Here is a 16,211-nt window from a genome sequence, read left to right as displayed (position 1 = left end):
TTGCGCCTTTTGTGAGCGCTCCGGTCATGCGGCGCTGCGTGACAAGTGGCTGGCGTGTGCGCAAGCGTCGGGCATCAGTCAAGTGTCAGGAATGCTTCAAAGGCCCGGACCCTGATGCGGATGCGCCGTATAGCACGCATAGATGTGCCTCCGTCGCCGCGACATTCATATGATGGCGATGCTTTGATCGGACCGATCCGTCGGCGGGTCCCTCGTGCACTTTGCTGGGGACTGCTAGGCGTCGGTCGGACTATGGGGAGGAGAACGGTCGACTTCCACGCCCACCGTGATGATTTGGAGTGTCCGATTTATAACACAAGGAAAAAAAAAATCGGATGCAACATAGTACTCCCTCCATCTCAAAATTTGGAGTGTCCATATATAACATGTTATATTTGAAGTTAGGTTTAAGAGATATAGATATTTTTTTAAAGTATTTGATTTGATATGTACCGTTGGTTGATTAATCAAAAAGCGAAAACCTAACTTATAATTGTCATATGCAGGTTGATTACGAGGGACGTCAGACATCAGAGAGTTCTCTGCAAAAGCAAAAAATATGACTTAAACCTGGACTACGCATTGATCACCAGAAATCAGGGGTTTTCTGCAAAATAATATGAGGGACCAAAAATAACTATTTTCTTTATTAGTAAAGGTATATAGATAAGGTTTATTTTCAAAAAAGGAAGCGAAAGAAAAACACACACAAAACGGTGCCCGTTTGCACGGCAGACTAACTGTCAACCCTTCCTTTTGAAACTGGTAGGAAGAAAACGACTTGACACTATAAGCAAGATCGTTCAAATGACTGGACAGAAAAGATCTGATAGACGACAGAATATGACTGGTACGGAAAGAGTTGAGTTTGATGGAGTGCTTGAAGCACGCAAAGCTACCGGCCAGATCGACGACTGGCGCCGTTATTCGTACCGGCCAGCCCTTGTTCCCACGAATATAAATAAGAATATTTGCTTATTATACGTGAAGTCCCACCGATGGGCAATTGCGTACCAGTGGCTTCAGATCAGTCATCAATCTCTAAAAAGTCACTGAAAATGACCGGTGAGAGCTCCACGAGGAATAGTTGGACTACATGGACCGTACAAATATTACGTGTCTCATGTATATCATACTCATCATTTATACTATCATATTAGGATCAATGTATAAATACGTTCTACATCACACCTGACAAAATTGAAAAAAAAAACTGCAGGGCGCTAGCCTTTGCTCAGAAGAACACCAATCAAAATAAAAATTACAATCAACACTGAAGAATCGTCTGAGGCTGCCTCTGGCGCCATCAAAGATAAAATGACGGATAACCTTCTCACCTAAGCTCGACGTGGCTCCATTCTAATATGCAGCTTTGCGTACCTACAAGGTGGCTTGTTAAAGACGAAACCATTATCGTTCAACGAATCAGACTAGGGAAACACCACGGACACGGCATCGAACTCCTGATCTGACACCTCCGCACGACTAACACATCAGCAGAGGAAATCATACCTACCATCCACAGACCACGAACCCAACACATGTTTCACCATTTTTTGGATGTCGTCGATGCAGTGGTGACAATTTCATGCCCCTTATTACTTATAGTACAGACGAGCTAATCCTTAGTAGAATATGTCACCACTGATGGGCCTCTCGTAAGAATCTATCAACATTGCTACAACTGGTCCATCATGTAAGAGTTGTCACTAATAGGCAGGCCCGTCAGTGCTATATCTCTTCATTGACGGCTGTCGGCTCGTCAATGCCTCAATGATAAGGGTGTTTTTTATCATGAGCCATCCTCTTTTTTTTAAAGAAGGTTAAAACCCCCGACCTCTGCATCAATCGATGCATACATTCATATTTATTAATCATTCAACAAAGATCTGACAAGAACATACATAAAGCCACCCGAAGCCACCACTCACATTTAGAAACTCGATAATGTGGAGTGCTTTATCTAAAACTGGTGTCGTCGCCGATCCATCCGCATAACATATCGGGACCTACAGTCTGTGCAGCAAACCTAAAGCGTACACCACCTGCACACGTGTTAGAGGCCGCCATCATCATCGAACCGCTGACCCATCTTCAAGAAAGAGATCCGCATTATCCTTGCTAGTCCGGCCCTCCGTCGACCCCGCCACGGGGCACAACGGCACCACCTCCCTGCACGCAAACTGCTGAGCACGTCGCGGTCGCTGTCGGTACACCACAGCACCATGCCGCCAAGTACCACCAGCCGACACAGCTTGAAGTCTCTGGAAGATCTGCCGTGCGTAGCACCTGTCAAACATGCATGACACAGCATAGCACCTGTCGGCCAGGCATGACTTGACATCTCCACCAAAGCTCCGTGCAAGACGAAACCGCTCCACCTCCTGCCTCTATCATCCAGCGCTGCTCCATAAATGATGCTCCCAAGAGAGAAATGATGCTACAGTGACGCCGCAGTGCCGCCATCGTCCGATATGAAAGATCAGATCCTAGGGTTTCCCCCAGAGCAGCACGAGTGGGTCAACAGTAGTTACACGACAATGCCTTGATCAAGGTAACGGCCCAGAACGCCGCCATCGTCCACTATCGGCACGGTTTTGACCGGCAACTATATCTCCCCGACTCGCAACCGGGACTTGATGAAGGATCTTGAGATCCGCCCCCCCCCCCCCAGCCTCAGGCCAACCACCTTCGACGGGGAGATGACCACCACCACCGCGATCTGAAGCCAAACCTGAGGTTGAGCGGCTGCAGCATGGCCGCCGGCACTTGCCGCCCGGAGATCCGATCTGCCGGCCGCCACCGTGCCACGTGAGACACGTGAACGAGGCAGAGCTCCACCACCGCACTCAGCCACTGCCACCGGAAGGGGAGCGGTAACCTCCGGCGCGCGCCGCCTGCCGGCCAGATCCGGCCGCCACCTCGAGGCACGCCCATCCCACCATGCAGCCTTTCACGCCGCAACGCTCCCATGCAGCAGCTGCTCTGGCGTGATGCCCTCCCCGGCCGCCTCGCAGGTGGTGGCACGAGAGAGGGTCGCACTATGGTGATCACTAATCAATAAGTCGCACTATGAACCATCCTCTTACGGGTACCACTATGGTGATCACACGAATCAATAAGAATACCAATTGTTGGCTTGCTCAGTAAATAGACAAGAAACAAATCTCAAAATAATTAGTCTCTTGTATTTCTAGTTAACTTGTATTTGCACTCTTCATTGTGTTATTCACCACACAAAAATGTCAATCTACAAGGGTATCTTAATTTCCTTTCCCTCAAAAATCATGGGAATGGAAACTGACCCTGCTGTATATGATGAATCTAAATCCCTAAGGATTGCACCAAGTCACTAACTTGAATCGCAGTCATTTGCCACCTCCAAGCAGCATCAAAACTTTGCCGTAGATCGAATTTCCTTGCCTTGCCTGCCAGCTCCGCCTCTTGTTTCTTAACCTTCGTCCCCTTTAGGCACTTGAGGAAGCCTAGGTAAGCCTCCAAGTCGTGCACGCAAGCAGGGTCCCTTGCCTTGAAGAAGTCTAGGGCAAGCTCGACGCCGATATGCGTGTAGCATGCACAGCTCCATGGAAGCTCCAACCTGCCTCCCAAAACTCTAGATTTCTCGTTCAAGAAGATGCCGGGCAGCTTTGTGATTGGATCGTTCACGTTCACCATTCTCAGGACCTTCACGCCCAGCTCGTCGCACCGGTTCTTGAACCCCATGTTCCCGACCCTTGGGCCGGCGAAGGAGTAGACGGTGATGGGCACATGGTTGCCCCTTCCGTCGCGATTCAGGCCGAGCTCGGCGAGGTCGTAGCCAAGGAGGAGGGCCAGGGAGCTGCCCATGCTGTGTCCGGCCAGCGTGATGCTCACGTCCTCGTGCTTATATTGTTTAACGAGCCGTGTCACCTCGGAGAGGAGCTGGTTCCGGCAGCTGCCGCAGGTAAACCTGCCGGCGCCGTCTTCCGATGTGTACAGGGACAGGAATCCGGACTCGACCTTCACATCTGACCGAGGATCTGCTGGGTCGAACCGCGCCGGCGCAAGCGAGCTCATCATGTTGGCCACCCACTCCGACCCTGTCACCGTACCCCGGAAGGACACGACAATGTCCCGACGGCCGAGCCGGCGCGCGGTGTCGTCCGATGCCACCGCCACGTACCCAACCCACCGGCTCGGGCAAGCCGCCCCTGCCACGCCAGGGAGCGAGACGTCCGGCGCGGCGTAAATGTACCTCGTGACGGCGTACCCGGCGCCGGCCATGCCGACCTCCTGGAGCATCCGTGCCTTGCCGTACTTACAGTTGAGGTACCGCTTGGAGCCGGCGTCTAGGTCGAACGCCTTGTAGGTCGCCGCCACGAGCTCGCCGTAGCGGACGATCTCGGCGCGGAGGAGCGGGTGCAGCGGTTCCACCAGGCCGGCCCAGTCGCCTTCGCCCTGGATCTCCCGCCACATGCTCGCCAGCGTCGTCTTGTCACCATTTCTCCTCGCCGGCGCGACGACCGGAGCCACCGGGGCCGCATGCCTGGTGTTCACCGCGATGGTCGACGGCGCCGAGAGCCGCGTCGTCTGGGGGGCGAATGTCGAGGGCGGTGCGGCAACCGCGGCAACGGCCCCGGCGGTGGACGTCGTGGAGGCGTGGCCACGCTGCTGGCGCTGCGGGTTAGCAATTCCAGCTGGGCAAGCGTTAGAAACCGGGAGGCGTATCGCCATTGCTGATCGATCGACCAGCTGGGGTGTGCTCGTGCTTGCACGCCTCGACGTGCTGATCGATGAGAGAGACCGATCGATGGGTGAGAGAGATCAGCAGCGAGACGATCGAAGGTGGAGTTTTCTGTGTTTGGGATCGGGGCACGAGCTTATATATAGGGCGTGGGAAAAATGACGCGGCGGGGCGCGCGCAACGTTTTCTCGCGAGACGTGTTGGCTGATTGGAAAGGGACGGCGAGGGGCACTTGAGGCGCACATCTTGCACGTTGAGCGCGGGGTTTTGACTGGATCGAGTGGGCGTTGAAGTGATGGTTCAGTTTCCTTTTCGCTCCTTCTTTGCTCGCCCTATTGTGTTTGAGTCCTTGTTCTTCTTAGTATTTGTAACACGGTGCTTAGCTATGCTCTCCGACCTTAATCATTTGAAGGACGAAGTAGCTTTTTGCCAGGATTTTTTTAACACAGTGCAGACATGCATATGCACATAACCCACCCCTATGAACGCATGCATGCACACCTCTATCCCTATGAGCACCTTCAAGAGACCGAGCCGGCACATCCTCTTGAGATTGATGAGGTCACCACAAGCACCTCGATAGTCGACGGGAACGTCTCCTCCCACTGAACGAACATCGCAGAAAAGGCTAAAATAAATTCAGAAAAATGCAAGCACCAATGCCAAGTCTAGGTCTTAAACCCTGTGGGCTGGCTCCACCACTTTGTGAATAAGTTGGTACTAGCAAATTAGTAGGCCAAGTTGGTAACCCAAATGTCAAATACGCTAAAATTAGTTGGTCAAACGGGATTACATGTAATGCCAACTAGAACCAAAAACCTATTGTCCAACCAACAACACTAGCTTGTTAGAGTGTACTCTTCTAGTCTTCTTCTCCCTTGCAAAACAAAAAGAGTGTACTCTCTCTGCTCCGCTATACAAGACCTATCATATTTTGGGTCAAACTTTGGGCACTAGTTTAACTAAGAAGATATGTGTTATATACCCTGCAAAATATACTATTGGATTTGCATTCAAAGATGTTCCCAACAATATACCTATTACATGACATAACTTATTTCATGGTTCAATCACCGTTCAAAGTTTGATCCAAAATACGAGAGGGCCCTAACAGAGGTAGTAAGTGCCACCTAGCCCTTTATATTTCATTATCTTCCCAAAGGCCCCTCAATAGAAATCCTTGCATACATAGCCATCATTTTCTTATATCCACACTCTAGTTGGACTTTCTTTGCACTTCTTCGCATCTATGGTAGCATGCTGACCCTTTCGCTCACAATTATTCATGGGTCTACTGCTAGAATTTGGATTTATTTATTGATGCAAATTGGATTCGGATATAGAAGGGCAAATTCTTTTATTTTTTCTACCTAAAATATAATGTTGTTCCTAATTGACCAGCCTAGCAGAGCTTTGCGGCTAGCTAGTAGTGTCATGTAGAAAACAAAAACAAAAAATCAACAATTAAAGCATTACCTACTCATGTGTCCTATTTTTATGGAATCAATTAAATAACATTTGAATGCGACAATAAAAATTCTAGTTGTCTTGCTTATTAATTGTATGTTTCTAATCAAATATTTTAACAATTTTGACTCCACATTGGCCTACATGCATCCACTTCTAGATGCATCACAACTTGATTCACCCATGTCTCCTTCTATAGTGTCCATCTCCACACCTTTATTGTCAAGAGGTGGTGGACTACTAAGTTAGAGGTTCACCTAGCAAATGGACAAGTTTAGTAGAGGCCTCGGTTGTAGTGGGCAAATAGACGTAGTGGCCTAGAAATGTCTGGCAAGGTGGATCATTATGTCGTGTGTTTGGAGGAGGTGTGTGCCAAGACCTTAAGGTGATGGAATGATAACGAGAGAAAAGTACATTGTACCAGGAAAACGACACGAGGGGCGCCTTGACCGACAAAAGAGGTGTATGTGTGCAGAGGAGTGGTAATGCAGGGAACATCTTAAGGGCCTCTTTGATTCGCAGGATTGCAAAAATACAGGAATATGAAAAACGTAGGATTGAAATGACATGCCCATTGGATTCCTATAGGATTTGAGTTTGTTTGATTGTATCATAGGAAAAATAAAGGATTTCTTCCAAGAGATTGGAGTGGATGCTACAATTCATATAAAATGTAGTTCAAATGAATCCATAGGAAAAAATCGTATGGGATTCAATCCTGCGAATCAAACGATCAACGCAGGAAAAATTCCGAAGGATTCTTATCCTTCAAAAATCCTATGAAAATCCTTTGAATCAGAGAGGCCCTAATTGTGCGAAAATAAACCTCGAGGAAAGAGTTGCAATACAAAAGAACCATAACGTTAAGTGAGTGGCCACAATTTCAAGAATATTGTCCAAAATAATGTTAGCACCACTTTGGCCCTACTCATCCGAACAAGCATTACATATGCAGTATAATATCAGTTTCCTGATAACCTTTGTCGTGAAACCGAGTAACACTAAGGGTTTGCAAAGACCATGGCGGCAATTTAGTACCAAAGCCTCTGAGAAGCTGAATTAAAGATTGCAGTCCACTATGAGTCTGTGACCACACCAGCTATGGCTTTTGTGGCAAAAGTTGCTGAAGAGAAAAAGGAGGTCGTAATGAAGATTTTACGATACGTTAGGTGTGCTTATGCGAAACTTCCGAGTGGTCGGTTGGGGGGCTCTCCATGTCTCCATGTGGCATATGTGTGTACGTATGTACGTGTGGTTTTCGGCCGGCTGATCATACAGTGGGCCCGGGACGGGAAGCTGCACTCGTCATCATCATTTAATAGGAGTGGTTGAGATCCGCTCGTGCTGCAGGCTGCAGCCGCGCTGCTACTCGTTGCGCGCCACGCAATGCCGTACGGGCGCGCGCCGAAATCTTGCCAACCACCTGTGAAAATGCCTCCGTTGGCTTTTCTCTGTATACCATTCATGGTCATGCATTTGACCGGCTAATTAATTTTGTTCAACTTAGCATTAATCGGCTGTACAGTAATAAGCGACTTACTTCCTCCTTCTCAAAATGGCATCAACACTCTTGACTAGAAGCTAACGCGCGCTTCACCTCGCTGTTCTTCACTTGCATGGGCGCACCCCCTACAAAAATGCAAAGTAGTGTATATGGTATACTTAACATAAGTCTAAAAATAACCTAATGTTATTTTAGACTGTTTGTTGGATTTATGATAGTTTCTAAGCCAAATTATATTACTTTAGTGTGATTCACTCAACAGTTGTACCAATGTATTGATGTTTGACACCCTCGTTACTTGGTTCCTAGGCCCGTCAATAATCAGGCACGGGGTTAAGTCTTTTTTTTCTCTAGCATATTATTGCAGTCGGTTGTCTTGTTTTTGCTTTGATCTATGTTGGCTTAGATTTTAGTTATGTTTTGGTGGGGGTTTTTCATTTCTATATCGTGTTGGGTTGTTGTTGAAGACGATATTTGATAAGAGAGGAGAGTGAAATTGTTTGGTGTACGGTTGTGGTGTTCTTACACATTTTTGCCTCAGTGTCAGCCTATGGTGGTTGTGTGAGCCTCTTGAAAGTTATTGTTCCACACTGAAACCATGTAACAGTTGCTATAACTCTCACATGGGACGACTGTTGAAGCTCTCGCTCGTTCAGCTCGGTTCTTTGCTCCGCTCCCTAGCTTAGCATTTTCCTATGCTTGCTCCACCGCTAGCTTAGACAAAAAAATCAGCTATCGTATTTTTTATTTGCAAAAGGTCGTTAAACAAAAAGATATTCATGGATTTTGAAAAATTAGTCACAACAATAACAAAGCCTTTTGTCCCAAACAAGTTGGCATAGGCAAGAGCTTAAAACCATAAGATTTCACAACCAACTCATGATTCTGACATATGGATAGCAAGCTTCCACGCATTCCTATTCATGGCTAGTTCTTTGGTGATACTTCAATCTTTTAGATCTCTCTTTACAAACTCTTTTCATATCAAGTTCAGTCTACCTCGACCCCTTTTGACATTATCAACACGGTATAGCCCTCCGCTATGCACTGCAGTTTCTGGAGGCCTGCGTTGAATATGCCCAAACCATCTTAAATGATGTTGGACAAGCTTCTTTTCAATCGGTGCTACCCCAACTCTACCCCTTATATCATCATTCTGGACCTGGTCCTTCCTTATGTGGGCACACATCCATCTCAATATGCGCATCTCCGCTTCACCTAACTGTTGAACATGTCGGCTTATAGTCAGCCAACACTCAGCGATGTACAACATTGCGTGTCGAATTGTCATCCTATAGAAACTACCTTTTAGCTTTTGTGGCACTTTCTTGTCACAGAGAACTCCAGAAACTTCGCACCACTTCATCCACCCGGCATTGGTTCGATGGTTCACATCTGAAGGAAATATGCCCTAGAGGCAATAATAAAGTTATTATTTATTTCCTCATATCATGATAAATGTTTATTATTCATGCTAGAATTGTATTAACCGGAAACATAATACATGTGTGAATACATAGACAAACAGATTGTCACTAGTATGCCTCTACATGACTAGCTCGTTGAATCAATGATGGTTATGTTTCCTAACCATAGACATGAGTTGTCATTTGATTAACGGGATCACATCATTAGAGAATGATGTGATTAACTTGACCCATTTTTTTAGCTTAGCACTTGATCGTTTTAGTTTACTGCTATTTCTTTCTTCATGACTTATACATGTTCCCATGACTATGAGATTATGCAACTCCCGATTATCGGAGGAACACTTTGTGTGCTACCAAACGTCACAACATAACTGGGTGATTATAAAGGTGCTCTACAAGTGCCTCCGATGGTACTTGTTGAGTTGGCATAGATCAAGAATAGGATTTTTCACACCGATTGTCGGAGAGGTATCTCTAGGCCCTCTCGGTAATGCACATCACTATAAGCCTTGCAAGAAATGCAACTGATGAGCTAGTTGCGGGATTATGCATTGCAGAACGAGTAAAGAGACTTGCCGGTAATGAGATTGAGCTAGGTATTGAGATACCGACGATCGAATCTCGGGCAAGTAACATACTGATGACAAAGGGAACAACGTATGTTGTTATGCGGTTTGACCGATAAAGATCTTTGTAGAATATGTAGGAACCAATATGAGCATCCAGGTTCCGCTATTGGTTATTGACCAGAGACGTGTCTCGGTCATGTCTACATAGTTCTCGAACCCGTAGGGTCTGCATGTTTAAAGTTCTGTGACGATCGGTATTATGAGTTTATATGTTTTGATGTACCGAAGGTAGTTCGGAGTCCCAGATATGATCACGGACATGACGAGGAGTCTCGAAATGGTCGAGACATAAAGATTGATATATTGGAAGCCTACATTTGGACATCGGAAGAGTTCCGGGTGAAATCGGGATTTTACCGAGTGCCAGAGGGGTTACCGGAACCTCCCGGGGGTTAATGGGCCTTGTTGGGCCCTAATGGAGAGAGAGAGGGGCCGGCCAGGGCAGCCGCGCGCCCCCTCCCCCTCTGGTCCGAATTGGACTAGGAAGGGGGTGGCGCCCCCCTTTCCTTCTCCTTCTCTCCCTTCCTTTCCCCCTCCTAGTTGGAGTAGGAAAGAGGGGAGTCCTACTCCTACTAGGAGGAGTACTCCTCCTCCTGGCGCACCCTACAGGGCCGGCCGGCCTCCCCCTTGCTCCTTTATATACGGGGGCAGGGGCACCCTAGGACACACAAGTTGATCATTGATCTCTCCCAGCCGTGTGTGGTGCCCCCCGCCACCATAATCCACGTCAGTCATACTGTAGCGGTGCTTAGGCGAAGCCCTGCGACAGTAGCTTCATCAACATTGTCACCACGCCGTCGTGTTAACGAAACTCTCCTTCGAGCTCTACTGGATCGTGAGTTCGCGTGACGTCACCGAGCTGAACGTGTGCTGAACGCGGAGGTGATGTACGTTCGGTACTGAGGATCGGTCGATCGTGAAGACGTACGACTACATCAACCGCGTTGTCATAACGCTTCTGCTTAACGGTCTATGAGGGTACCTGGACGACACTCTCCCCGCTCGTTTCTACGCATCACCATGATCTTGCGTGTGCATAGGAAAATTTTGAAATTACTACGTTCCCCAACAGTGGCATCCGAGCCAGGTTTATGCGTAGATGTTATATGCACGAGTAGAACACAAGTGAGTTGTTGGCGATACAAGTCATACTGCTTACCAACATGTCATACTTTGGTTCAGCGGTATTGTTAGATGAAGCGGCCCGGACCGACATTACGTGTACGCTTACGCGAGACTAGTTCTACCGACGTGCTTTGCACACAGGTGGCTGGCGGGTGTCAGATTCTCCAACTTTAGTTGAACCGAGTGTGGCTACGCCCGGTCCTTGTGAAGGTTAAAACAGCACTAACTCGACGAACTATCATTGTGGTTTTGATGCATAGGTAAGAACGGTTCTTGCTCAGGCCGTAGCAGCCACGTAAAACTTGCAACAACAAAGTAGAGGACGTCTCACTTATTTTTGCAGGGCATGTTGTGATGTGATATGGTCAAGACATGATGCTATATTTATTGTATGAGATGATCATGTTTTGTAACGGAGTTATCGGCAATTGGCAGGAGCCATATGGTTGCCGCTTTATTGTATGCAATGCAATCGCCCTGTAATTGCTTTACTTTATCACTAAGCGGTAGCGATAGTCGTAGAAGCAATAGATGGCGAGACGACAACGATGCTACGATGGAGATCAAGATGTCGCGCCGGTGATGATGGTGATCATGACGGTGCTTTGGAGATGGAGATCAAAGGCACAAGATGATGATGGCCATATCATATCACGTATATTGATTGCATGTGATGTTTATCCTTTATGCATCTTATTTTGCTTTGTTTGACGGTAGCATTGTAAGATGATCTCTCACTAAATTTCAAGGTAAAAGTGTTCTCCTTGAGTATGAACCGTTGCTAAAGTTCGTCGTGCCGAGACACCACGTGATGATCGGGTTTGATAAGCTCAACGTTCATCTACAACGGGTGTAAGACAGTTTTGCACACGCAGAATACTCGGGTTAAACTTGACGAGCCTAACATATGCAGATATGGCCTCGGAACACTGAGACCGAAAGGTCGAGCGTGAATCATATAGTAGATATGATCAACATAGAGATGTTCACCATTGAAAACTACTTCATCTCACGTGATGATCGGTTATGGTTTAGTTGATATGGATCACATGATCACTTAGATGATTAGAGGGATATCTATCTAAGTGGGAGTTCTTAAGTAATATGATTAATTAAACTTAAATTTATCATGAACTTAGTATCCGATAGTATTTTTTCTTGTCTATGTTATTGTAGATAGATGGCCCGTGTTGTTGTTTCGTTGAATTTTAATGCGTTCCTTGAGAAAGCAAAGTTGAAAGATGATGGTAGCAATTACACCGACTGGGTCCGTAACTTGAGGATTATCCTCATTGTTGGACAGAAGAATTACGTCCTGGAAGCACCGCTAGGTGCCAAGCCTGCTGCAGATGCTGCTGATGATGTTAAGAACGTTTGGCAGAGTAAAGCTGATGACTACTCGATAGTTCAGTGTGCCATGCTTTACGGCTTAGAACCAGGACTTCAACGACGTTTTGAACGTCATGGAGCATATGAGATGTTTCAGGACTTGAAGTTAATATTTCAAGCAAATGCCCGGATTGAGAGATATGAAGTCTCCAATAAGTTCTACATCTGCAAGATGGAGGAGAATAGTTCTGTCAGTGAACATATACTCAGAATGTCTGGGTACCATAACCACTTGACTCAACTAGGAGTTAATCTTCCTATTGATAGTGTCATTGACAGAGTTCTTCAATCACTGCCACCAAGCTACAAGAGCTTCGTGATGAACTATAATATGCAAGGGATGGATAAGACGATTCCCGAGCTCTTCGCAATGCTAAAAGCTGCAGAGGTAGAAATCAAGAAGGAGCATCAAGTGTTGATGGTCAACAAGACCACCAGTTTCAAGAAAAAGGGTAAAGGGAAGAAGAAAGGGAACTTCAAGAAGAACGGCAAACAAGTTGCTGCTCAGGAGAAGAAAACCAAGTCTGGACCTAAGCCTGAGACCGAGTGCTTCTACTGCAAACAGACTGGTCACTGGAAGCGAAACTGCCCCAAGTATTTGGCGGATAAGAAGGATAGCAAGGTGAACAAAGGTATATGTGATGTACATGTTATTGATGTGTACCTTACTAGAGCTCGCAGTAGCACCTTGGTATTTGATACTGGTTCTGTTGCTAATATTTGCAACTCGAAACAGGAACTACAGATTAAGCGAAGACTGGCTAAGGACGAGGTGACGATGCGCGTGGGAAATGGTTCCAAAGTCGATGTGATCGCCGTCGGCACGTACCTCTACATCTACCTTCGGAATTAGTTTTAGACATGAATAATTGTTATTTGGTGCCAGCGTTAAGCATGAACATTATATCTGGATCTTGTTTGATGCGAGACGGTTATTCATTTAAATATGAGAATAATGGTTGTTCTATTTATATGAATAATATCTTTTATGGTCATGCACCCTTGAAGAGTGGTCTATTTGTGTTAAATCACGATAGTAGTGATACACATATTCATAATGTTGAAGCCAAAAGATGCAGAGTTGATAATGATAGTGCAACTTATTTGTGGCACTGCCGTTTGGGTCATATTGGTGTAAAGCGCATGAAGAAACTCCATACTGATGGACTTCTGGAATCACTTGATTATGAATCACTTGGTACTTGTGAACCATGCCTCATGGCAGGATGACTAAAACGCCGTTCTCCAGAACAATGGAGCAAGCAACAGATTTATTGGAAATCATACATACTGATGTATGTGGTCCAATGAATATTGAGGCTCGCGGCGGGTATCGTTATTTTCTCACCTTCATAGATGATTTGAGCAGATATGGGTATATCTACTTAATGAAACATAAGTCTGAAACATTTGAAAAGTTTAAAGAATTTCAGAGTGAAGTGGAAAATCATCGTAACAAGAAAATAAAGTTTCTACAATCTGATCATGGAGGAGAATATTTGAGTTACGAGTTTGGTCTACATTTGAAACAATGCGGAATAGTTTCGCAACTCACGCCACCCGGAACACCACAGCGTAATGGTGTGTCCGAACGTCGTAATCGTAATTTACTAGATATGGTGTGATCTATAATGTCTCTTACTGATTTACCGCTATCATTTTGGGGTTATGATTTAGAGATGACCGCATTCAAGTTAAATAGGGCACCATCAAAATCCGTTGAGATGACGCCTTACGAACTGTGTTTTGGCAAGAAACCAAAGTTGTCGTTTCTTAAAGTTTGGGGTTGCGATGCTTATGTGAAAAAGCTTCAACCTGATAAGCTCGAACCCAAATCTGAGAAATGTGTCTTCATAGGATACCCAAAGGAGACTGTTGGGTACATCTTCTATCACAGATCCGAAGGCAAGACATTCATTGCTAAGAATGGATCCTTTCTAGAGAATGAGTTTGTCTCGAAAGAAGTGAGTGGGAGGAAAGTAGAACTTGATGAGGTAACTATACCTACTCCCTTATTGGAAAGTAGTTCATCACAGAAACCGGTTCCTGTGACACCTACACCAATTACTGAGGAAGCTAATGATCATGATCATGAAACTTCAGATCAAGTTACTACCGAACCTCATAGGTCAACCAGAGTAAGATCCGCACCAGAGTGGTATGGTAAATCCTGTCTGGAAGTCATGTTACTTGACCATGATGAACCTAGGAACTATGAAGAAGCAATGGTGAGCCTAGATTTCGCAAAATGGCTTGAGGCCATGAAATCTGAGATGGGATCCATGTATGAGAACAAAGTATGGACTTTGGTTGACTTGCCCGATGATCGGCAAGCCATCGAGAATAAATGGATCTTCAAGAAGAAGACTGACGCTGACGGTACTGTCTACAAAGCTCGATTTGTTGCGGAAGGTTTTTGACAAGTTCAAGGAGTTGACTACAATGGGACTTTCTCACCCGTAGCGATGCTTAAGTCTGTCCGAATCATGTTAGCGGTTGCTACATTTTATGATTATGAAATTTGGCAAATGGATGTCAAAACTGCATTCCTGAATGGATTTCTGGAAGAAGAGTTGTATGTGATGCAACCAGAAGGTTTTGTCGATCCAAAGGGAGCTAACAAAATTTGCAAGCTCCAGCGATCCATTTATGGACTGGTGCAAGCCTCTCGGAGTTGGAATAAACGTTTTGATAGTGTGATCAAAGCATATGGTATTATACATACTTTTGGAGAAGCCTGTATTTACAAGAAAGTGAGTGGGAGTTCTGTAGCATTTCTAATATTATATGTGGATGGCATATTGCTGATTGGAAATGACATAGAATTTCTGGATAGCATAAAAGGATACTTGAATAAGAGTTTTTCAATGAAAGACCTCGGAGAAGCTGCTTATATATTGGGCATCAAGATCTATAGAGATAGATCAAGACGCTTAATTGTATTTTCACAAAGCACATACCTTGATAAAGTTTTGAAAAAGTTCAAAATGGATCAAGCAAAGAAAGGGTTCTTGCCTGTGTTACAAGGTGTGAAGTTGAGTAAGAGTCAATGCCCGACCACTACAGAAGATAGAGATAAAATGAAAAGTGTTCCCTTTGCTTCAGCCATAGGCTCTATCATGTATGCAATGCTGTGTACCAGACCTGATGTGTGCCTTGCTATTAGTTTAGCAGGGAGGTACCAAAGTAATCCAGGAGTGGATCACTGGACAGCGGTCAAGAACATCCTGAAATACCTGAAAAGGACTAAGGATATGTTTCTCGTTTATGGAGGTGACAAAGAGCTCGTCGTAAATGGTTACGTCGATGCAAGCTTTGACACTGATCCGGACGATTCTAAATCGCAAACCGGATACGTGTTTATATTGAATGGTGGAGTGTTAGTTGGAGCAGTTCTAAACAAAGCGTCGTGGCGGGATCTACGTGTGAAGCGGAGCACATAGCTGCTTCGGAAGCAGCAAATGAAGGAGTCTGGATGAAGGAGTTCATATCTGATCTAGGTGTCATACCTAGTGCACCAGGTCCAATGAAAATCTTTTGTGACAATACTGGTACAATTGCCTTGGCAAAGGAATCCAGATTTCACAAGAGAACCAAGCACATCAAGAGACGCTTCAATTCCATCCCGGATCAAGTCTAGGTGGGAGACATAGAGATATGCAAGATACATACGGATCTGAATGTTGCAGACCCATTGACTAAGCCTCTTCCACGAGCAAAACATGATCAGCACCAAGACTCCATGGGTGTTAGAATCATTACTGTGTAATCTAGATTATTGACTCTAGTGCAAGTGGAAGACTGAAGGAAATATGCCCTAGATGCAATAATAAAGTTAATATTTATTTCCTCATATCATGATAAATGTTTATTATTCATGCTAGAATTATATTAACCGGAAACATAATACATGTGTGAATACATAGACAAACAGATTGTCACTA

The 16,211-nt window shown here is 45.5% G+C and overlaps 1 protein-coding gene across 1 annotated transcript; it reads right to left on the bottom strand.

Annotated features, from left to right (window-relative positions):
* Nucleotides 1–3,188: 3,188 nt before the first annotated feature.
* Nucleotides 3,189–4,818, bottom strand: LOC125553524 (phospholipase A1 EG1, chloroplastic/mitochondrial-like). The gene has a single exon (XM_048717293.1). The coding sequence runs from the start codon at nt 4,711–4,713 to the stop codon at nt 3,325–3,327; it is 1,389 nt and encodes a 462-aa protein (XP_048573250.1). The 5' UTR covers nt 4,714–4,818; the 3' UTR covers nt 3,189–3,324.
* Nucleotides 4,819–16,211: the final 11,393 nt, after the last annotated feature.

This window comes from Triticum urartu, chromosome 4, assembly GCF_003073215.2.
Source record: "Triticum urartu cultivar G1812 chromosome 4, Tu2.1, whole genome shotgun sequence".
Classification (NCBI taxonomy): Eukaryota; Viridiplantae; Streptophyta; class Magnoliopsida; order Poales; family Poaceae; genus Triticum; species Triticum urartu.
Note: the sequence above shows the minus strand (reverse complement) of the source record. Positions and strands in the feature narration are given on the sequence as shown.